Raw genomic sequence first — 25268 nt, 5'->3', positions numbered from 1 at the left:
TTGTTTGCTGGGCATCTGTTCAAGCTGACATCACTCACATATCCAAGACTTTGAAGATGCAGGTGGCAGTGATAATAAATACTTATAATTTTACTAACATCCTTTTTTCATAAAGTAGACACAGTCTTAAATCATTCATTGCAAATAAAAATGTTGAATTTATTCAGGTTTAAAGGCTATTGAGTGTGGTTTAAATGAGTGTTTTTTTTGTTATGAAATGTATCAAGCATACAGAACAGTGTGTATGACATATATACAGTTTAAAGAATGAAAATAAAACACCTAGGTGCCCACTACCACATTTAAAAAAATAGTACTGTCTATTTTTTAACCCACAAAATGTTTTTATTTAAAGGGGAGAACAGCAAATGTATTATGAAGTAAGCATAGTGGAAATCAAATACAGGAGTATTAAGTTAGATGTGTATAGGCCAGAAAGCTAAGGTTGACACAGATATTGAGAAGGCAGAAAAGCTATTGGTGACAGGAAAGCTTAGTGTATATAATGGCCCTTTCAATTAAGTAGGCCCTCAAGTTTAGAGTGGGTCTGGTGGATGTTTTTATTTGATACATGTTTAAATTGAATTTGTATGCCATTTAGAGGTACTTCAGGTCACTCACTGACAGCTATTGCAGCAAAACATCTTAAAAGGCAGTTTATTTGCCTGAGAGATGAAACATCATTATTAAGCTTGTAAGTTGTTTAATAGAATACCATTTTGATCACAGGACAAGAATAGACTAGAAAATGAAGCCCAAGCCTTCAATTACCATCTGCATATGCCAGTGAGTCCCAATTTAATCTCCATCCCAGATCACTCCTGAGCTCTAGAGCTGAATATTTTGCTGCTTATTGAGTATTTCCACCTGAAGGTGTCACAGGCATCTCAGACTCAGTACATGATCTTTCCCTCCAAACCCATTCTTGTTGTTCTCTGTCTTCACTAAGAGCACCACCACTCATCCAGATTCTCAAGTCAAAACCTTATGAGTCATCCTTAAATCTTCTGCCCCTCACCAGGCTTAGCCCCACGGCTCTTTGCTCCATCTCCTGTATCATCACCTTAGCCAGAAGCATAACTGGGAGGGAGCAGAGAAAGCAAGTTGCTCTCCTGAACACTCTCTTTGTTTGTAGACTGAGATGATTAAAAACAACAACAAAACTAAGCCACAAATTCCTTAACTCTCCTCCCATCGCCTCCTGTCAAGTAGTGAGGCTTTATGACCCTTTCCCTTGAACCTCAGTGGAACTGCGAGTGCCTTAATCAGTAGAGTACGGTAGGTGTGACACTAACTGAATTCTCAGGCTGAGCCATGAAAAGGTCTCTTAGAATTGCTCACTCTCTTGAAACACTCTGTCTGTTCCCTGTTGGACCTTAACCACCATGCTGTGAGAGACCATGGGTAAGGTGCTCCAGACATCCATCCCAGATGGGCCTGATTGATGTGTGGGTGAAAAAGCCATTTTATTGCAAGTAGATCCCTGGTAACTCGGCTGTTTCAGCCCTAGCCCTTTGAATCATCCCCAGCTTTTCAGGTCTTCCCAACTGAGGTCCCAGACATCATGGAGCAGAGACAAGCCCTCTTCTTGTTCCCTTCCTGAATTCCTGACTCACAGAATCTGTGATCATAAAATGGCTGTTGTTTTTTGCCACTAAGCTTTGGGGTGGTTTGTTACACAGAAATAGCATAAAGATAACTAAAATATATAGTAACTTATGGTGAAAAAGAATATAAAAACAAATATATGTGTATTCATGTACAACTGAAGCATTGTGCTGTACACCAGAAGATGACATAACATTGTAAACTAACTATACTTCAATTTTAAAAAAAACTTCTGATACCCCCCCAAAAAGATAGCTAGAATATAGATCTTTCCAACATGTTAGTTGTTAAGACCATGCTGAAAAGATGTTGGGAGGAAGAGTATAAATATACTTTCAAAACACACTGATTGAATCTTAAGATTTTAGAGAAGGTAGTTTTTTTTGGTCAGCTCAAGCTGCCATAACAAAATACCATAGACTGAGTGGCTTAAACAACAGATACTTATTTTCTTTCAATTCTGGAAACGTCCAAGGTGAAGATTCTAGCAATTCAGTTTCTGGTGAGAGCTGTCTTCCTGGTTTGCAAGTGACCTTCTTACTGTGTGCTCAAACCGTGGTGAAAGAGCCAGGAGAGCTCACTGGTGTTTCTTCTTATATGGACACTAATCCCCACCATTATTAATTATTTAACCTTAATTACTTCCTTACTCTAAATATGACCTAAACACTAGTAGGGCTTCAGCATATGAATGTTGTAGAGACACATACATTCGGTCCCTGGCAGGAGTCAAGAGCAGTACCTTGTTGATGCCCTCACTCTCCAACCGTCAGTGGCACAGGCTGCAGCCTGACTTTACCCCGTGCCTACCCCTTTTGTGTGGTCCATGATGCCGTCATCTCTTACCTTAGCTATTCCAACAACCTCTTCCTTCATTTCCCTGTATGCAATTCTCCCATATTCTAGTCTTTCTCCACACTACAAGGGATCTCAGAATTTTAATCTGATGCTGTTGTGCCTCCATTTCAACCCCTAGTAACATCCCACCACTCTATGGATAGAGACTGAAATCCCGTAAGTGACCCAAAAGACCCTGCATAATCTGGCCCAGTCTGTCCCTCCAGCCTTGCCTTGCACTATTTTTACCTTCACTGTCTACCTATCAGCCCCAGTCTACCCTGATTCCCCAGACATACTGTTCTCCTCTGTTTGTGCAATCCTTGCAAGCTAGCATGCAATGCTTGCCTACTTCTTCATCTTTACTACTTATCCCTTATTCACCCTTCCTGTGTCAGCTCAAGTGTCACTTCAAGGAAACTATTCCCAAAGCTCCAGTCTCAATCAGGTCCTTTTATTACTGCCGTCATAAAAGTATGTTCATTTTCCCCACTGGAAGTATCTCAGTTTGCAGTTACGTGTTTATCTATGTGGTTATCTGATTATCTGGCTTCCCTACTAGACTGTAAGAACTATGAGTGCACTGTGGTTTTGCTCACTGGCATAAACACCTAAAACAATGCCTTGTACTTAGAAGATGCTCAGTAAATCTTTAACAAATGAATAAATGGAGGAAATACAAATGGTTAATCAATGAAATTACTTCCCATATTTAAATGAAATGCCACTTTTCACTTGTTAAATTCGCGGGTAAAATAGTAATTCTATTCAGTGATAAGACAGTCTCAAACCTGACTGGTCAGTGTGCATTTAAGAACTCTTCTATAAAACTACTTGCAGAATGTTTAAGAAACTTCAAATGTTCAAATCTATTGACCCAATAATTCTAATCATAGACTCCATCTCTAGTAACCAGCTTCCAAGATAACCCTCAATGAGTCTTACCTCCTAGTGTTCCTTGTCTAATTCCTTCTCATATTGTACTAGGTTGGTCTGTGTGACCAATAACATGCAGCAGAAATGATGGTGTGTCACTTCCAAGATAAGGTTATGAAAAATTGTGAAGCTTCCTTCCTGGATGTGCTCTCACTCTCTTTCTACTGGGTCACTTGCTCTAGGGAAGCCATCTACCATGTCATGTGAGCAGCCCCACAGAGTGGCCAAAGCGGCAAGAAACTAATATTTACTGCCAACTGAGCTCAGGAGTGAATTCTTTAGCCCCTTTATATAAGTGGAGCCCGAGCTAACAACTTAACTGCAACTTCATGAGAAATCCTGAGCCAGAACCAGTCAGTTAAGCCATTTCTAGATTCCTGGCCCTCAGAAACTCTGAGATAATAAATAATTGTCAATTTAAGATGATACATTTGTAGGTAATTTGTTATGTGGCAGTAGATAACTAATACTCCATCCTAAGGAAATTCTTCCTAAAATGTTTTAGTAGTTTGTTAATGTTGGCATGTGTAGACTTCATATAGAATAAACGTTTTTCATCTTAAGGAATGAATTCATTGGAATGCTTTCAGCCATACACACAAAAAAATGGGAAATCCAATTAAATATATATAAAAGTAAGGAAATATATTTTACTCTAACTCAACATGCAGAGGTAATCAGGCATCAAGGATAACATGACAACGCCATGAATATAAAGGTTTCCTCCATCTCTGCTCTGCTTCCTAGTGTCCTTTTTTTATTATCAAACTTGTGGCACTTTGGCTGCAGTAGACCTGGTGTTGTCTAATCAAGACAAATCAACATCCACAGTTGCCACTTTTATCTGAGTCTCTTTCTAGGAGCTCTGTGGTAGACTTCCTCATGTCTCACTGCCTACAATTGGACCACATGCCCATTCCTAAATTTATGATTAGCAAGAGCAGTGACTACCTGAACAAAATTAGGGTTTGTTAGAAAGGCGGGAGAGGGTAGTGGTTCCTTGGTGAGCATCTGCTGTGTCCACAATAGGGAGCTATTTTGTTTCACTTTTTGAGCAGCTCAGATAGTTCTTATCTCTCCGTCCCCACTGGCCACCACTTTATAACATCATCCCTGCTCACCTGGAACATAGCACTTCACCCCTTAGTGGATCTTCCAGTTGTTGCCCCTCCAATCCAAACTGCCTCTGGAACAACCCATCTCATTGCACTTGCAATCATATAATTTCCTGCTGAAGACAGTTTCCTGGCACCTAAGTAATAAGGTCCAGCCCTCTGGGCCTCTTACCTACTACGTGAGTAATCTTGTCTTTCTCTACCTACCTCTCCCACTGTGTGCTTCAATAATATGGGACTGATAATTGATGCCCCAGAGTCATTCAAACTTTATCTTCTAGGCTAATTCCATTTTATTATTCAGAACTAGATTCAGCTAACAGTTCCCCCACTGAAGCCTTCCCTGATAGAACTGGTCACTCCCTTCTCTGTGTTGTAAGCATAGCTCTCTCTTCACATACCAGACTAGTTTCTATGTACTGTGTTTCTCCGTTGCTGAACTTCTACTAAAAGCCAAGGAGTAATACACAATTCTCAAATCTATAGTGCCTGGCATAGTAAGCACACACAAAAAAATTAATCGACCTGCATCTACTGCATGTTTATGTGGTATGTCAAGCACCAGCATACACTGCACATTTCAAAGCAAGCCAAGTTTCCCTTTAGTGCTGTTGTTCATCTCAAAGAATTATTCAGTATTCCCTAATGCCCCTACTGTGCAACCCATCTGAAGACTATCTGCTGCCCTCTAGCTGTTCAAGGCTTTCCCCATCCCAAGGATACCAGCTGCTGAAGGATTTGTGCTGCAAAATAGTCTTCCCTTCTCCCCTCTGCAGCAAGAACTGACTGTAGGGAGTACAGGAAGGGGTGGCTGGCCCTAGACCAAAGGATTCCTGACTTTTAAATTCCCAGGCAACCCTTCTCTTTAATGTGTGAGTAAAAATTTGATAGCTTTATTTATTATATAGAAGCACTTTTAAAAACAAACTTTAGTTATACACATTTATCAAACCTTATCAATTTCTCTCTCATGATTTACACAGATGTAAAGTTTCCAGATACCCACATTACTGTATCCAATATGACTGGATTATAAATCAAAGCAAATTATTTCATACTGTTAGATGTGCTGCTAAATAAAGTATTATACTTTTTCCCCCTCCTTTGGGATTCCTGGAAAAATACTTTATCTATTATATCTAATCTTTTAATTTATATGCTCTATAGATTCTTGGATCTCTTCAGTGGGCATTATTAAAAGATTTAATTTATAGGTTTAAAATACTTTGTTGACAAACAGATGAAACGTCATTTACTCTTAAATACAGCCTACTTTTTAAACTATAAAAGATATTTTGCATGAATTTCTATTATGTATTAAGCAAAATAGAATTCAGGTAAGATCTATATCTACCACTTACTAATGTTTGATCTTGATCAAAATACAGTCTTCAAATCTCTTTGCCTAGTAAATGGAAATAATGATAATTAAGACCTTTGAGGGCTAATATAATAATGAATGTGAAAGTGTCATCATTAAGTTGGCTCCCAGAAAATGTTAGATTCTGTTCTCCCTCATGCTTCCTTCTTATCCCTAGATTTAGAGAGTCTTTATTGAAAATGTTCTTAATTTGGCTTTTTTTTTAAGGCTGGTAAACGTTTTGGCTCTAGTTTACCTACTTAAAATAACTGAAAAGACTAATTCGAAGCAAACATTTTAAATGGTGAAATCTGGCCTTTGAGAGACCTGGTCTCTTATCAAATGCAAATTTATGCTGCATGAGTATATAAGGATTTATTTTAAAGATAAATGATAAAGGTAGCAGCTCAGAATATTAATCTGAAGTAGGAAGCATAAAAACAGGAAATATTTGCATACTTTCTTTGAAGTTCTTTTAACATCTTCTTTTCTGATAATATGAAAGGTAGCAGTTCATCTTGGCAGGTTCTAGTTGAGGCTTGGACATCTGCCTGGGTCAGCTGTTTTGCCTTTAATGGACTAAATCTTTAATACCGAGCTGCCACTTTACAAACACACTTTGGTCTCATGTGTATAGGTATATACAAATGTATTTCTACCGTTAGGAAAGCAACTCAAAGTGCACGACCCCTGGGCAACTCAGTGGCAGAACAGCATATTACATCTGAGTAAAACCACCAGTGCTACTGTCACAGGAAACATCATCTTGTAAGCTTCAGCCTTTTCCCCTATTTTTTGAACCAGCCTTACTTGAGCAAAAAGGTCATGTTACAGTGAATAAGAGACCTACATTTTTAAATTAATACACTTCAGTCTGACAGTCATTCAATAGGTATGTTGATATATATTCTTTCTGAAAGAAAGAAAACCCCATCAAAAGTAAATATCCACTGAATGTATCTCCCTTTTGTAAACTGTACAGATATAAGTTGATGCTGCCCATATATCTGAGTCTCATTTATTCTGTCTACATTCATTTCACACCAGTTCTATATGTCTGATATCTGAAGATACTGAGTTGGATGTGGTTGTCAAAATGGTTTCTTGATATTTCACAGTGGTACATTAACTTTTCCTTTGTAACAGAGCATGGTCTCTTAATTTATACATGGCAAGCTGACAGAAATGAATGAAGGAGCTTTGTTCCATTGGTAACCAAGTTCATGATAGGTAATAATTTAATGTTCAGGGAATAAATTTTCTGATTAACTTAAGAGCAGAATTATTGACTTATGACCTGATTAACTTATTATAGCAGATTTCAAGGGACTAGGCCTTAATGGTTTCTTGATTATCTGAATTTTCTGATTTTTTCAATGATTGTTTATAATTTGCATAATTTAAAACGTAGAAATGATGGATAATAAAATATATCTTAATCATAATAAGGAAAATAAAATAAAACTGAATCTTACTGATTTATCTATTATATTTATATCCACATATAGGTAGGTATAGATATAGATGCCATTCCTGGACCATGAGCTTCTTGAGGACAGGCTATTTTCTAATAAATACCCATTAATAATTATCTTCCTATCTGTATTGCTTCACAAAGAGCCTAACCCATAACCTAAATAAATATTATATGAGTAAATGAGGATGATATACAAGCCACAGTTAATTTAGTCATATAATTTTTTAAATGTTAATTTAAGCATTTGAGACCAAGAAATGTAAAATGTTATGTTCATTGCCCTTTTTTCTCTTTCATATTGAGATATGCTTCACATATTATAAAATTAACCCATTTCAAGCATACAATTCAATGATTTTTAGTTAACTTTATTGAGTGATACAACTTTCACTGTAAGTCAGTTTCAGAACATTTTCACACACACCCCGTCAGGTCCCTCATGGCCCTTGACAGTTCCCACTCCCAGTCCAGGCAACCACTAACCTACATTTCGTAAAAACAGAATCATACAATATATGGTCTCATGGGCAACTCCTTTCACTGAGCGTAATATTTTTGAGGTTCACCGTGGCATAGCATGTGTCCATACTTCCTTCCTTTTTATTGCAGGGTAACATTCCGTTGTATGGATATATCTACTCATTCACTTCTAAATTTTTTAGAAGAACATGCAATTACTTAATAAATGTAACAGATAAACACAGTTCTATTCATTTAGGAAACATTTGTTGAAAATTAAATATGGCCTAAGTGATTAGAAATGTAAAAGTGACTAAGACTATATCCAGTCCTCAAGGGAAAAGACAAATAAGCAATCATACAATTAAGAGAGAATTAAGTGCTGTTTTGAAATATGAATAAGGTAATGTTAGTCTAAGGATGAAAGTATTTGGGAATGTTTGAGAATGTTTCTCAAAGAAATGATATTTTAACTGGATATATTGAGTTTACTGGGCAGGGAATGGGAGGTGATATTCTCTTTGAAAGGAGTAATATTTTTTTAATTCACACAAATTTGAAAATACACACTTTATTCAAGAAACAGCAAATTGTCCTGTATTGCTGAAATGCAGGCCTCAAAGGGGCTATTTTGGGCAGGAGAAAATGCCAGAAATATTACCTGATACCATTGCTTTGAATCCTATGCTGTAGAGCTTATCTTGATTCTTTGCATAGTAGGAAGGCATTCAGGGAGAATTATTTCAGTTTTTTCTTTTGCTCAATATAAGAAGGATAGAGGAAGGTGGACAAAAGGGAAAGAGAAGAAAGAAAAGAAAGGTAAAGATCCGGCAAATATTATTGCACACCTAATGGACTGTATTGGGTGCTGATGATTCGGTAGAGGGCAAAGCAGTCTTTGCTTTCATGGAGCTGACATTCTAGTGATGGGAACAGGCAATAAACCATTAAACACAGAACTATATAAGGGGTCCAGTAGTATCAAGGAAAAATATTCCAAGCAGGGTGAAGAGAGAGGAAATGATGGGGAAGGGTTTTGGAAGTGAAATTTAATTACAGACCCAAAAGCAACGAGGGATCACTCTGTGCAGACATCTGGGGAGAGTGTGTGACAGAGAACAATGGGTGGCACAGGCCTGAAGGACGAACAGGCCTAGAGTGTTAGCTCAATATCACAGAGGCCAATATGGTTCTATCTAGCTTATGTTTCAAAAGGATCACCCTGGCACCTGGATGAACAACAGACCATAACCTTATATGTATTTAACTTCACATGTTTGACTTTATGTAGGATTAATTCCTGCAAATAGGATTTGCTGGGTCACAGGGCAAATACGTTTGTAATTTTGATGGGCATTGCAGAACTTCTATCCAGCCTCCACTTCTGCTGGTCATATTTGAGAGGCCCGTTTCTTCACAGCCTCACCAACACTGAGTGAAACTTGAGGGAGATGAAAAGTTTTTTTTCATTGGTCAGAAGCTCCCAAATCAGGATGTTGGTAGGGTTGCATTCTTTCCGGAGGTTCTAGGGGAGAATCGCTTTCTAAGTATATTCCCAGCTTTTTAATCTTTTTTCCATAGATATAACAGAAGATCCCATTTACAATACTTTCTGATTAGTTTTTAATGTATGAAAGCTGTAGTTAATACATCTTTTATGTTAATTATAAATTACATTAGTTTTATATGCTGCTACTTACTAAATTATCTTCTTGCTTGTAGTAGTTTTTTTAGTTGAGTCTCTTGGTTTTCCCCAATTTACAGTTATATTGTCTTCAAATAGTGATAAACTCCTCTAATTTTTATACATCTGTCCTTTTCTTACCTCTTCTATTACATTGTTAAATAGCTGTAATATTGTGTGCATCTCTGTCTTATTCTTGATTTTAGAAAGAAAAGCTCATGTGTTTCCCCATAAAGTATTTGCTGACTTTTGGATGATCGTGTGTGCAAGCATACATACGTAACACCCCACACATGCATGCATACACATGCACCTGTTGTATTAAAGAAATACACATCAGTTCCTATTTTATTTAGTGCTTTTTTTTCCCCATCAAAAACAGGAGTTGAATTTTGTCAAATGCATCTCCGGTATACATGGAGAGATAATATGGTTTTTATTTCAGGTTTATTAATATGATATATAAACTTTGCACATTTTAAAATCCATCTCAGATTTCAAACCAAAAGAGTTGAAACTAAAAAAACTACTATAAACAAGAAGATAATTTCAAAATTAAATGTTATTATTTATACCTAATGTTTTGTAAAGCAGTTTATGCACTACTTCTCCCCTATGACTTTTTTGCAATGCTGGGTTGCATATATGCAACTGTTACTATAAGTGAAACTCCTTTTTGTGTAAAGGCATTAATTAAGTTGAGAATTTAATCTGACCATTGTGTCGAAGATTCCCTTCAGCATGGTGAGTGGGCTAAATCTGAGATCACCTTTGAATGGTCTCTGTTTCAGTTTTCTTACTATTTTTTATTTTGTCTATGAATAACGTTGGAAGGAGGATTATGGTATGGGTGGCAGGAAGTAAAGTGTTTGGGTTAATTAATCCTTCTGAGTGGATTCTAGTTAGTTTGGGGTTTCAACAAAACACCATAATATGAACATTGTTTTATATGTTGCTTCATTATTCTTGTTCTCAGAGAGCTCACTGCCTAGAGCAGAGCTGTCCCCTAGGGTAGCTACCAGCTCTCTGTTCCTGTTGAGTACTTGAAATTTGGCTAGTGATGTGCTGTAAGTGTAAAATACACACTGGTTTTGATAACTTAGTATAAAAAATACAAAATATTAATAATAATTTTATTTTCATTATATGTTGAAATAATATTTTGGATACATTGGGATAAAATGTCATTAAGATTAATTTCACCTGTTTCTTTTCACTTTTTTAATGTAGCTACTAGCAAATTTTAAATTGCATAATGGGGCTTACAGTATATTTTTATTGGGCATCACTCATCTAGAGTCAGTAGGTGTGTGTATGCTTACTTACAGATAGTACTATGATTTTCATAATGTAAAATGATGAAACTAAATAAACTATAGTTATATCTTCCCTTATCACCTTGCTTTCTTCTTATGGGAATAAACTTTGATGAATAGGGTAGTTTAAATCATACTCCATTACAATGGGTTAATCTTGTCTCTGATTTTTCTTTCTAACTGTTTATAAGAGAATGCAGTTTCTTCATTATGCCCTTGACAGTTTCACATAAATTAAAGGTAATAGGATTCTTGTATTTTGGAATATTACCACTTAATTAAGAACTAATGTGAATATAGAAGAGAGATAGTTTGAAGGTCCAAGCCTCTAATTTTGCCTTAACCTATAAATATATTTTAATAGATGTTCCCTAGCTCAAAGTAAAATTTGTTTCAGCATTTCTTTCATTTTTTTCCCCATTACCTTAAAAAAGCAGTTCCTACCCCCTTAGTTCTCTTTAGGTAGAACTAAGCTTCAGCATCTTTTGGTTCTGTCTTGTTGCAATAGCCTGATTGTTTGAATAGTTCATTTCTTAACTCTTACTCTTCAAAAACCAAAACAATTTAATTACTCCTAAGTTCTTTTTTATCTTGGCTTTTGTTACATTTTTTAGGAAAATCGTATCACAGATGATATTGGAATATCGACTTGGAAGGAGCAGACTTTTCTCTCCCATGGTGCCTTATTAGCAAAGAGCTGCCAAGCTGCAATGGAATTAGCGAAGCATGATGCTGAGGTTCAGGATATGGCATTTCAGTATGGGAAGCACATGGCCATGAGTCATAAGGTATTTGCACACTCTTTCTCTTTTTCTAGTATTTAAATAACTAAAATGATATAGAAGCCTTTTACCATTTAATAACTACTTTTATATCTCAAAAACTGCTTACAGTCTGCATAAAATCTATCATACATGGTGATTATTATATCATATAAACAGTATGATCAGTGAGTACTGCATAATTTAGACTGAAAGCTTACTTAAACCGTATTTGTGATGTTTGTCTTTTCTTACCATCTAACAAGGTTCTTGAAAGAACTCTTGCAAGTTATTAAGTAACATGTAATGTTGGCAGTCGCAGAATGGAAAAATATTTGCATTTTTGTTACAGTTCCCTTATAGTTTCTATGTAAAGTAAATTGTGGAAAGTTAATGAAATTTAGAAATACATGGAAATTGAAAGCTTTCATTCTAATAACTGATTCTTTTGAATGGGCTAATGAAATATAAAATGTCTCAAGATTAGCTGTTATATTGTTGCCTCCATGTATATGTAATTTTAAAATTCCATTTAGTATATATTTCTTAGATGTTACTTAAATAACTCATAAGAGGGGGAAAATATATACATATATGTAATATCTCCAGATGAGTTTCTTCCATATTTTATTAAATCTTTGAATAGCTTATTAAGCAAATGATATTTATTAAATCTTTTCCTAAATCCTTACCTTGAACTTAAAAAGCAAAATAAAGGCTGCTGCCTGGTTAAAAAAGGGCTATGTTAGGGAAAAACTATTTTAAAGGACTTTAAAGATTATTGTTAATCATGTGAACTGTTCTTTTGCCTATTAAAGTATAACTAATAACTACATTCCTTAAGCTTAATTTTTCACTATATTAACTAGTAGTTTTTGAATATGACTAAAACATGCTAGTGTATATGCATTTCACTGATTTAATTCTTTTGTCTACTCCTTCTAGATAAATTCTGATCTCCAGCCTTTTATTAAAGAAAAGACGAGTGATTCCTTGACTTTTAATCTAAACTCAGCTCCTGTAGTCTTACATCAGGAGTTTCTTGGAAGAGATTTATGGATTAAGCAGATTGGAGAGGTAAAATGAAATTACTTCTATTTTACGTACCAGAACATAACTCATATTTTGTGATGATCTAAGATTAATCATCCATAAAGATCATATAGATCAGTGCTATAAGAGCTTATTCAATATAACAGGTAAAACTTACTTTCTAATCTACATTTTTGAGAGATAAATGTTAGTTAAAAGTTAGAGACGGAAATACTGTTTTCTTATTCTCTGAGTTCTTAGAATACTGCAATACAAAACTAGTGCCTGTGGTGAATGCTAATTAACTCAGATGATTTTTTTTCCTAAAGGCTTTCAAAAATTGGGCTATGGTAATAGCACCACCCTTTAACTGACGGCAGTTTCCCATCTGTAGACTCTATCACAAGCTGCAGAATTCCAGGAGCTCCGTCTGTCAGCTCATTGGGTTATTTTAAAACAAACTTGGACCCTGAATACTCAAGTTCTGAGGCATTATCAAAAGAAAAAAAAGAAAGTATGGTTAAGCAGGAGGGGTAAAGGGACTTGAATTGGGTGAATTTCTCACTTTTTTTTTTGCGGGAGAGGGAAGCTATGGAAGATGAGAGGGAACTTTTGGGGGTTTCTTTTAATTCAGAAACTCTGGTACAAAGAGTTCTTGCCCTTTTATCCAAAGCTTCATGGAATTTAACTCGGTGGTTCTGAGACTCTGCGCATGGAGAACCAGGCACAGCTGGGGTGAGGATGCCATCGTTAAAGTAGAGCGAGCCTAAGGATAGCTGCTTTCCAAAAGATAAGATTTTCCCCCTCCCACACCTCCTCCCTCATAGGCTCTCAAAATGCTGACAGCCAGTTCAAAATCCTTCATATTCACCAGGTAGAAAGGAGAATTCCTTTCTAGGAAAACTGTCAAACCCAGAAAAAAGACCTGCAGATGTGGACATTTGGGGCTCCCTCAGTAAACGTGCTGTATCCCTGACCAGCTGGCTGTCGTACAGTGAGGCCTCCAGTTGACAAGCCTCAGAGTATGAAGGGCACAGAATATCCAGCTGAAGTAGAATAGGTAATAGAGGACCACTGGGCATTAGAGCACAGCCTCTGCCGGGGAAGGAGTCAAAAGCGAACTGATAAAAAGAGGGAATCCAGAGGAAACACAGGCAGTGCAAGGGGAAAAAAAAGACATTTTCAAAAGCACTATCATCAGTATACTTAGTGAGATAAGATATTAAATCCATGAAAGAAGAACAGGTGATATGTTAAAAAGGACAATCCAAGAATAAGAAATCAGAATTATAAAATATGAAAGCAGATTTTTTTTAAAAAATCAGAAGATTGGAAGATATAAATAAGAAAATCTCCCAGAAAATTGACCAAAAAGATAATAGAAAATTGAAAAGATAAGAAAATTAGAGGCCAATTTGAGAGATCTTGTTATCTATTGAGTCCCAGAAAGAGAAAACTGAAAATGAAGATGAAAATTAACAAAGAATTAAAAAGAAAAGAAATTCTAAGAATTGAAGAACCTGTAAGTGTTTCCAAATCGAAATGGTGCTCTAAATGATGAATTTTAAAAGATACACACCAAGTGACATCAACGTCAAATTTTTGAGACAATAAAGGTAAAAATGAGACCCTAATACTTATAGAAAGAAAAAGAAAAACTTATGTACAAAGGCTCAAGAATCAGAATGGTCTCAGTGTGATACTGAATGCTCCAAGACAATGGAACAATAACTTCAACATTCAAAGAGAAAGTTGTTTCCAACTTAGAATTTTATGCCAGTCATATTATCAAGTGTGATGTTAAAGACAATTTAAAACATTCTCAAAAAACTTACCTACCAAGTATCTTTTTTTAGGGAACTGGTGTTGTATTCTAGCAAGACAAGGGAGTAATCAAGAAAGAAAAAGACGTGGAATTTAGGAACTAGGACATCAGGCATGGATGTGGGGCAATGGAAGTTCCCAGGACAGTATGAAGGGAAGAATAAGAACCAACAAGAATGCCAACAATGAGAGGACTTACCATGTGCCAACACTGTTCTAATGAGAAACCAAGGCAGAGCAAAATTAACTTGAGCACATTCACACAGCACTGGCAAGTGGTGGAGTCAGGGTCCAAACCCAGGCAGCCTGGCTGCAGGGCCCACATCCTTAAGTAACTGATACACTGTGTCTCAGCCAGGCAAGTCCTGGGCTGATGGCTCTGCGTCCAGGCCAGATTGGGATAAGAGAACAGAGATGCCTAGAAAAAATATCTCCAAGGAAAAAAATGGAACTGATGATTCCCTAATGTACTTGACCATATTGAGAATTTAGGGACAATTAATGATAGGAATATAGAGGACTAAGCATTCCAGTCACTACTGCTGCATAACAAATTATCCCAAAACTTAGCTGCTTAAAATAAGCATTTTATTATGTTCATGGATTCTGTGGGTCAGGAATTCGGACAGTGCACGGAGGGGGTGTCTGCTCCATGATAGCTGGGGCCTTAGCTGGAAAGACTCAGAGGCTGTAGGTGATTCAGTGATGCTGGGGACTGGAATCATCTGGAGGCTCCACTCACACCTGGCACCTGGGCTGGGCTGTCAAGAAAACCAGGTATCTGACCAGCCAGAGTACTCACACATGGCCTCTTTATTTAGCTTGGCTTCCTCACAGTGTGGCAGCCTCAGAGAAGCTGGACTTCTTACTTGCCAGCTCAGGACTCCAAACACAGGTTTTCTAGCACAAGGCAGAGGCTGCATCTTCTTTTATGACCAACATCTGACATCACCTGTCATTTTCATGGTCTCCTATCAAAACAGTCACAATCCCACCCAGAATCAAGGGGAGGGGCTGTAGGCCTCACCTGTCAATGGGAACTATTTCAAAGAATTTGGGACCCACTTATCAAAACAGCCACAATAAACATATGGAATAAAATGAGGCAGTTCTTAGCTGTAATGAAAAAAATTTTAATGTACAAGGAAATATAATCATAACACTTTACATGGCTCAGAAAATAATATTTCTATAGCACAAAAACATAAATATCAAATCAGTATTTAAACCAAAAAGTATAATCATTGGTGGGGGAGGGTAGAGGAAAGAAATGTGTTTGGTCATGTAAGAAATGTAATTATTCCTTTTATAGTAGGAACAATAGATAATGTTTAAAATTTAAAAATCAAATAAGAAAAATATTTGAAGATAAACAGAAGATACAGCTAAAGAGGGACACGAGACAGACAAGGTCTGGAGAGGGCTGGGATGTTTTATTAGAAGTCTTGTATCATTTGACTTTTTAAACAAATACATATACAGTATGTTTTTTGTATACTATTACACATATTTGTTTTTATAGTTAAACCTTTAGTTTAAAAGTTCATATACTTTGCTATAGTAATTGCACTTCTAATAATGTATCTCAAGAAAAATATCAGAGACGTAGGCAAAGACTTACATATTAAAATATGTAATAAAATACTATATAATTGTAAAAGGAAAATGAAAATTGATCTATTTAAAAATAGAAAAAAGTTAAAGTATATAGTATAGTGAAGTATTACTCAAGTATCGAATATTATATTACAAGGGTGTATTTGTATGTTTTTTGACAGCTGAACCAAAAATATATATACAGATGGTGTTAGTGGCTCTAATTGTGTTACATTAGAATACATTACAGACTTACATTTTGTTTGAAAAGATCCAGCTAAATATGTTGAATGAAAGCTATCAACTCTCCATTGGCTATTCACATATATGCATATACATATAAGAGTAGCATAGATCTGAATTTTAAAGATGCTTCACAGAATAGGGACATGTTTAACTCTTGATGTCTTTGAAAGTATAAAAAGTTGTAGATATAGACAACATGAGAGTCCTGGATTTCTTAAACAGCTGGTAAAATATTTCCAAATCATTATCCTCATGATTTTCAATTCAAAGGGATATCCTTTCCACATAGCCTATGCCTTAGGCATTAACTCAAGTAAATCAAATAGATCGCGTCCAGAGTTCAGTAAACTCTGACGAGATGATGCCGGTGAGCAGATGAGGTTTCTATCCTCTAACCTTAGTCCCCTGGGGTCATCTCTAAATCCTCATCCTTCAAGAGAGACTGGCAGTTTATTGCCCACCTCAAGGCTCTGCCAGGCTGCTGTGGTTTGCTCCGTGGACTTTGGGCCCTTCTCCTTATATCTGCATGTCTGAGTCATCAGTCATCTCACTGATGAAGAGAAGATGAATTCATCTGAAGCAAATAGAAATGAGCAGTTTCTGTCATGCAGAGAGCAACATTCTTCAGAGTAAATATTCCTTACCTAAGTTTATTTTAATTTTCTAAGTTATATTCATGTTTATATAAAGCTTTCTACAATAATGATATTATTCTATGAATGCCCCCTTAGTCAGAGTTAGGGGACACAATTTGAGAGGGAAGATCTATTCTAAATCTCAAGGAGGTTGTTTATAAATCCTAAAGTTAGTTCTAACGCTCTCTAATTTTTTTGTGTGATATTTACCTCCTCTGCATTTTTGTGATGCTTTCTTCTCCCAAGTTTTGAATTTTATTGTAAGATCCTTAAAGATAATAGTAAATTCACCTTTGAATCACCCATAGTATTTGACATAGTGACATACTTGGAGTAGTTATAGAGTTATTGTTTGTCCAAAAAGTGTGTGTGGTGTGGCTTCCACAGGACAAGGCTGTTTGGTAGCAGCCTATTTTGTTAAACAAAAAGAATCAGGTTGGTATAGCAGAAATGGCCCATAGAGGACCAGGATTTGAAAAACCTGGATTCTCATTTGGGCTTTGCTAGTATCTGTTTAACTTTAATCACATTCTTTCACATCCTTTTTATTTTTATTTTTTTGTAAAACAATGGTTTTGAACCAGATCACTTCTAAGGTCCCTTTCAGCTCTCAAGTATGTCTAAGAACTGGTCTCTTAGGCAAGAGATGCATTATAAGAAAAATATTTATCTCTATTAGAAGCTTAATACTGGCTTTGACACTGAGAAATAGAAAAATCTTGCTCCCAGTGTTGGGAGACATCCATGATTTCTTATTATCACGTGTAAAATTTCTTCCCTGCTCTGCTCAGACAGGTTCGTGTCCCATTCTACCCTCTTGATTTCCTGCTTCAGGAGAGAGAATTAATGACTAGACAAGGAAAGGAAGAGGAGATTACATACCCTTAGTGCCCATTCAACATCACTGTGAAGCCATGAAGCAGAACACCTCTGGAATATTCATATCAGGCCCTCCTACCTCTCCCAACTTCCCCCTCCTCCCCAAATCTTACGATTAGATAGCCCTCTTCCATCACACCCACAGGCACACACACACTACGTACTTTCATAAGAGGCAGTTTAGAGCACCAGGGCAGACCAGAAATAACTGAAAAATATTTGTTGAGCAATGTCTCCATACTAAATTCTACAGATCCCTCCCTACCTTAATTTTAAATTTAAATTTGTAGCTGCTGAAAAATAATGATCAGGTAAAAATACTGATAGTGAATGATTCACCCTAGGGAGGTGAAAGTCATTACTCAGCTATCATTTTGATTCCTCATCAAAGAGAGTAGAATCCTTCAGAGAACCACAGAGCTCTGACTCTCTCAGGGAGTCCAGGGGCTAATGCAGGTCAGCAAGCTTTATTTTTAATGATCCTTCTGGTTTTCTGCTGCCATTATAAGTCACCTGAAGAAATAAGAATTATGATTATATTTTCTTGGCTATTTCTGAAAGTACTGAATTGTCACTTAGGCTTGTGACATCCTGACACTGTCATAACCAGCCATAAAATACTTTAAGTGAACTATATATTACCAGTGCTAAGCTATAACTCACTTGTCCCTGGGTATCCCACTTTTACTTCTTCTCAGAAAGTGAAACAAAAATTACTAGGCAAGGCTGGTGTCATGAACATAACACACACATATAGACTCTTAAACAAAAGAGAAAGTGCACATTCAGAGAGTCCTCATTAATGCTGTGTGTTATTTTTCTAATTATTTAAGTTATCTGAGTTGTTTCAAAAGGAATAATATTGACATCCTCTGCCATACAGGATGTACATTATGGGCATTTGAAAGGACTATATGAGACCACAGACTATGAAATGGCTCTAAATAGCCCTTAAATTAAAATGTTTCTTAAGGTTTTCTGTTGCACTTAAGGAAACAAAGTGCTTGACTACAGGAGATACAGGATTAAATTGCCTGAGGCTGGTCTGTGGCCTTGTAAAGAGAAACACACAAATATAAGGAATGTTGTAATTGATGCCATTTGCAGAGCTCATAGAAAAGAGAGTTTGAATCCAGTTGGAAGAGTCAAGAAAGGGTTTGTGAAGTAGGTGATATCTGAGATAGTCCTGGAAGAAGAAGGTCTTGACAGCAAAGATATGAACAAGTGCTTCCTTCACAACAGAAGCCAGGAAAAACGGATGCAGGTGGGCAAGCATGTGATGTATTCAAAGAAAAAAAAATTATTACAGTTTGGATCGTAGGTAAAAAACATGGGACACTATGGAGACAGATGAAGAAATGCTGAAAAAGTACGTAATGACTAAAAGACTTTGGTTCAAACAAAACATGTGCAGCAATAACTACAATAGCCAAAAAGTGGAAGTGACCCAATGTCCAGTAATGATGAATAGATAAACAAATATAGCATATCCATGCAGTGGATTATTATCTAGCCATGAAAAAGAGTGAAGTATTGATACATGTTACAACATGACAAAAATCTTCTGGAAAAAAAATAACATTATGGAACTAGATAGTGGTGATGGTTGCACAACATTGTTAATGTACTAAATGTCACTTAGTCAAATGATGAATTTCATGCTATGTGAATTTTACCTCAGTTTTTTAAAAAAGGAAAAATTTGGGGATGTTTGTCTGTAGAAAGTGAGCTTGATTCAGAAGTCACGGAGCAGACATTGAAAGTTTTCGAGCCAGGTAATGTCATGGTCTGAAATGTGTTTTAGGGAGGTATATCTGGCTGCATTATGTAGAATCAAAAGAGCAAGGAGAAACTATGGAAAAGAAGACCAGTTAGGAAGTTTGGAGGACTCTGTTGATAAGTGCAGAGAAAAAGTCCCAATCAGAGTGTTGGCAGTGAGAATGGGAAGGTAAGGAAGTTAGGTATAAAACTCATTTCAAAGAGAAAATGTCTACGACCTGAAAACTGATATGACAGGGAGAAGCTGGCCAATGTGTACTGGGGCGGGGTTGTCAGAGGCCAAAACCAGGATTTTGAGCGTGGGTAACAGGCAGAATTGTGCCATTAATAAAAATAGGAAAATAAAGTGGGAACACCAATATAAGCTTGATTTTTGACGTGGTGAGCTTGGGGTACGCCATCAGGATTGGTGACCATCACCTTGGGACCTGACCACTGGAGGAAATAACTCAGTTCTCCTATCAGCCTGATTTCCCTGCTCATGGCCTTTCTGAGATCTGGGTAGATTTTGTTTTTCTTAGTCAAACTGCAGTTTTATATTTCATGTCTCTTCCAGATTCCAAGAGAGCACAGCAAGAAAAATGACTTAAGAGCAGTATCGCGACTTCTAAACAGAGAGAGATTTATTATATAGATAACACAAACTTCCCCTCTTCTTTTTTTATGGGGTACCACAGCCTTCTGCATCTGTCTGTTTCTTCTTCTCCCATTGAACCAAAGGAAGAGAATACAAGAAATTTAATTCCATAGACATTCACATTTGCCTCCAAAAATTAACTTTCCCAAGTAAAAGAGATGGTAAAATCAGGTACCCAAGCAGTCCAGTTCAGAAGGGTGTTGACCTGCAGATACCCTCTGTGCTCTCTTATTAGTAGGTGAGAATTGTCATGATATCAAAGAAAAAGCCTACCCTGTTTCTTTATATTCTACTGTCTTTCCAGCTCCATAACTGGAGAGCCCAGCAAAACAAGGCTTGCTTCTCCTCCCAAACCAAACTGAGCTAGCTGGCTGAGCTACTTCGGGGCTAGCAGATCTAATAGAATTCTGATTTGTGACCTTTTTAAATCCTCATACACTATACCCAAATCATTCTGGGATGAGGATGGATGTATCCTTACTGCTTTTCTCTATCCACCAACAAATCTTATATATATACATATATACATATATACACACACACTCACACACACACACGTGCGCGCGTGTGCGTGCGCATACATATACACACACACATACCTACATACATACACGCACACACACACACGCGCGCACGCACATATATATACAACTAAACCCCACCTCCTAATATCAAAGCAAATGCAGAGAGTTTGTTTTCAGTAAGACCTGTTTTCTCTAAAGGAGTCAGTAGTATTTCTGCATGTACCAGGGCAGACCCTTAAGGTGTCATTATTTTTGCAGTCACCAATGTAATCTTTTACTCAAACAAGGATTATTAATGAATAATCATTTAAAACAATTGGATGAATGGTTAGTAGGGAACCGAATATTCTCAGGGACTCAAAGCACACTACAGATTACTTATTGAAGACAAAAGGAAGAAGTGAACAATCTCACCAATAATGAGACATCTGATATTGTGTGACTTCAGATGTAATGGAGAAGTGTACAGCATCATCTCTGTAGTTGTCGTCTCAAAAATGTTTTAACCTGAATCTAATCATAAGAAAACAATTCGACAAATCTAGTATAAGGGACAGTCTGCAGGGCAACCAACGTGGATTCTTTTTAAAAACACCAATGTTACAAAAGACAGAAAAGGTGGCGGTGTGGGGACTTTCGTAGATTAGAAGAGATTAAAAAGCCATAACATCCAAAAGGAATGCATGATTTTTAATTTGATTTTGGATTGGGATAAAAATAGCTGTAAAAGATACTATTGGTTGGACCTGAAATTTTTAATATGGACTTTATCTTAAATATTATAGTAAATGTTAAACTTGTTGGACGTGATCATGGGTTTGTGATTATGTAGGAGAGCATTGTTGTTCTTAGGAGATACTTGCTGACGTATTTAGGGATGAGACATCATTATGTCTATAAATTACTCTCAAATAGTTAGCAAATGATCATCTAGATAGAAGCAAAGATGGCAAAATATTAGCAACTCGTTAATCTAGTTGGAGGGCAAACAAGTGTTCTTTATATTCTTTTGGCTAAAAAATTTGAGAAGAGTAGTTTTTCTTGAAGGTTTAAGAAGAGAATCTTATTTTTTTAAATTGACTGTTATTCTAAAATATAACCGGTAACATTAGGGAAGAATAACATGATAAGTTAGAGATGATCAGTCTCTAGCAATGTCTGCACTCCCTGCTGTGGAATATTAGTTTTCTGCTTTTAGAAAAAGGTTTTTCCATATCCAGCTTTCAAGTCCAGATAACAGGAGTTGGAAATTGGAAACGGTTCATTTATGTCATCCAATCCTTCTTTGTTACCTGACTTATAAAAAAGCATTTGTTTCTTAAAGAAAAAGACCACATTGTACATCCATTACTTACCAATGGGGAATCTATCTGCCTTTGGTCTGCAGAGGCTGGTATATAAACCTTTGGAATTAATCTCTTGTGCATCCTCTCAATCAGAGCGCTGGCTTTGTTTGCTTTGGTGTAGAATATTGTTTTGCAGTGCTCGCCGTAGCTGTCGGAGGAGGCCTGACAGTGTCATGAGCGCTGGCACACTAGCTTGTCTATGTTCACATTTTTTTAAGATAAAACAAGGTTCAAACCACACATTCTCTGTGAACTGCTAAAGACTGGGAAAAATTACTTTCTTTTCGCGTGACCTGGATTGACAAGAAGCACACCTACAGGAGGTAAAAGATGAGTGAATCCCTTTTAAAGACCCAAGTAATGAAGCCCTCAGGGAATTGCCATGTGTGGCAGAATTTACAGTGTCTTCTGGAGATGAACAGTGTGGCAGGAAGAGGTTCAGGACTGCTGGCTGTTGAAATACAGTCTGCATTTATTTTATATCAGCCTATTTTGGGCCCCAGTGAGAAAGCTATTTTAATAATATCTTGCTCTGCTAGAAATATACATGGTAAGTGGCAGATGTCAGAAGAAGGGGGGAAAGTTACAGCACTCCATTCTCCTTGAAACTTTAAAGAGTTTATATAGTTGTTCTCTTTTTAGCCTTTGAAGTAAACAATGACTCATACAGAAGCATAAATTGTAAAGGACATTAGACACAGTCCACACCAGTGATCCTCAAATGAGTCAGAATTCAGGGCTACAGTATTGAGGATCTGCATTTTTAACAAGTTACCCAGGTGATTCTGATACAGTCAGCTCAGCATTTGTGAGAGCCCAGCATTTGGGAATGCCTGGTCTGGCCCAGTACACTTATTTTACAGATAGGAAAATGAAGACCCACACAAAAATGTTTAAATTACTTGAGGTATTAACCTATTATGGACTAGAAACCATATTTTCTGGCTCCCAGCAGATCCACTTCCCGGGAGGTCACAGTGCCTCTTTAGAGTGGTCACCGTTAAGATCTTAGGCCATTTGCTTCCCCTCCATAGAAAGGGCCTACTTAGCACCTGAGGCTTTGAGTTGTGCACGTGAAATCTCCTGAGACCTCCCGACCTCCATTCAGGCGCTTTTCCCTTCAGTACACTGGTATCAAGGTTGAGGCACTTAGTCTAGGCCGCTGCATCAGTGAGATGGCTACTAGATCATTCTTCTCTGTTCTGTCCTTTTGTTGTTTGTGTTTGATGAACTCTTTGAATTTATTTTCTATAGATTCCCTTCTTTAGTCTACTTATAAATAGAAGTTGAGTAATAAAGCCAAAATATGGTATTGTTCAATAAAGTATTTGTAAGTAAAAATTATTTGTAAGGCACCAGATAATGTCTCCACATTAACTACATTCTGACTGTATCTAAACTCCCAGCTTTCCTGGACCTAGGAGTGAGTAATAGGAACTTTGCTTTCTAAGTTTCCTGAATAAGCAGTATATAACCAATGATTATAAAGAAAAAGCATTTATCCTTTTATTCACTCATTCACCAGATATTACTGACCATCTGCTATCTACCAGCACTGATCTTAACATGGAAAACAGTCCTGAGCAGGAGAGAAAATATCCCTGCTCTCATGGCGCTTAAGTTCTAGAGGGAGATTGCTTGAGAAAACAAGACTACGCAGCCCCCTAGAGGATAGCGATTTTTGTTTGTTCTGTTTCTGACTGTGTCTCCAATGCCTAAGCAGTACCTAACACATAGTAGGTACACAATAGATAAGTATTGAGTGAATGAGCACCAACAGGTGCGACAGAAACTATGCCCCCAACCCTCGTGAATTAACTATTTTACAGAGAAACAGAATCGGCAATGTTTAATGAGAAATATTTATGGAGGCAATTAAATCATCATTTGCATTTGTTTCCAATTTGCTGTGTATTATAAACTCTAAAAGCTTTTTGTGAAAAAAAATTTTATATCAGGGTGTGTACTTTCAGGTGTGTGTCTGGCATACATAGACATTAACTCACATAGCAGCTGGAAATATATATCATATACCTGTAAAGACCTAAATATTTGTTTTATAAAATAAATGATACTTTTATGTACAAGCGAAAGAAGTCAGGGATCAAATGGTTTTGCAGGACTGGAATGTTTGTTGTGATAAAATAAAAAGAACATTCAGGTGAGCTGCATACCAACACTTACAGTCTGTTCAGATCGTAATGGCTGTGGCAGTCATGCTGTCATTTTATGTAGGCTTCTAGTCTCAGCTTTCAAAACACTCAAGAGCTGATGTTGAGCAAATACAGATTTTCATACATGGTGTTTCAGTGCCGCCATCCCCAGTAAAGTATATCTCTACTGGGTGAAAGGGTGATGGCCAAGAAAGGATACAAAATAAAATGAGAGAGTTTGAAAATAGCTTGTGATTCCATAAAAATATTGATTCACCATGTTGTACAACTGAAACTAATATAATATTGTAAATCAACTATGCTTCAATTTAAAAAAAAAGAAAATAGCTTGTGATTGATTAAGCACAAGTACTTCAGATCAATGGAATTCTCTGAGATGATTAGTTTATAAGCAAAGTATGTGATGGGAAAAATGGTTTTACAAAAATTTGTGATAGAACTACTCTAGCTTACCTACAAACAGTATTATAGTCACTTTTACTACCTGAAGAAATTGCTGTTGAATTTTTTTTTCCTGAGACAAACAAGGAAATGGCTCAATACCTCCGAAAAGAAAAATCCACCCAAATCATATAAATTAGTTTCTCCACACTTTTACCTTGTAGCCTCAAGATCTGAAAGCTTTCTACTTTCAACTTTCTAACTTTCAACAAATACCAGTTTTAATGCTTTTAACATGTCCTTTGTGTTAAACACTGGAAGATGAGAATGTTAAAGGCTCTAGAACAAAGAGGAGCTGGTTAGAGCGGAAAAAAGATTGAAGGTAGTGAGGAAGTGGCAGATGTGTTTCCAGAATGAGTTGTTTGATGGTAGGAGTAATCCATAGAGTTCCCAGTTTGTGCGTCATTGGAAGAGCACTGTGCCTGAGCAGCCCATGCTAATCAGCAAGGTTAGGAGAAGGATGAACAATTGAAAAGATGAACAAGGTGGAAAACTTGTGACCACAGGATTGGCCTCCATGTTGGATAACTCTTAACCTAAAATGAATTTGAGAGACAGCCGGGAGTTTGAGAACTTAAAGACAGCACGTTGTGAAATGCTGC

The 25268-nt window shown here is 36.8% G+C and overlaps 1 protein-coding gene across 3 annotated transcripts in view; it reads left to right on the top strand.

Annotated features, from left to right (window-relative positions):
• The window catches only part of PDSS2 (decaprenyl diphosphate synthase subunit 2), a 189231-nt gene that overhangs the window by 141202 nt on the left and 22761 nt on the right, over positions 1–25268 (top strand). For all 3 annotated transcript variants that reach the window (XM_006205627.4, XM_072965668.1, XM_072965667.1), the window contains 2 exons: positions 11407–11580; positions 12499–12630. In XM_006205627.4, the coding sequence (XP_006205689.1) occupies positions 11407–11580; positions 12499–12630 (306 nt within the window). The remainder of the gene's footprint in view (positions 1–11406; positions 11581–12498; positions 12631–25268) is intronic.

Source organism: Vicugna pacos, chromosome 8, assembly GCF_048564905.1.
Source record: "Vicugna pacos chromosome 8, VicPac4, whole genome shotgun sequence".
Taxonomy (NCBI): Eukaryota; Metazoa; Chordata; class Mammalia; order Artiodactyla; family Camelidae; genus Vicugna; species Vicugna pacos.
The sequence above is the reverse complement of the archived record's forward strand: the minus strand, read 5'-3'. Positions and strand labels throughout refer to the sequence as shown.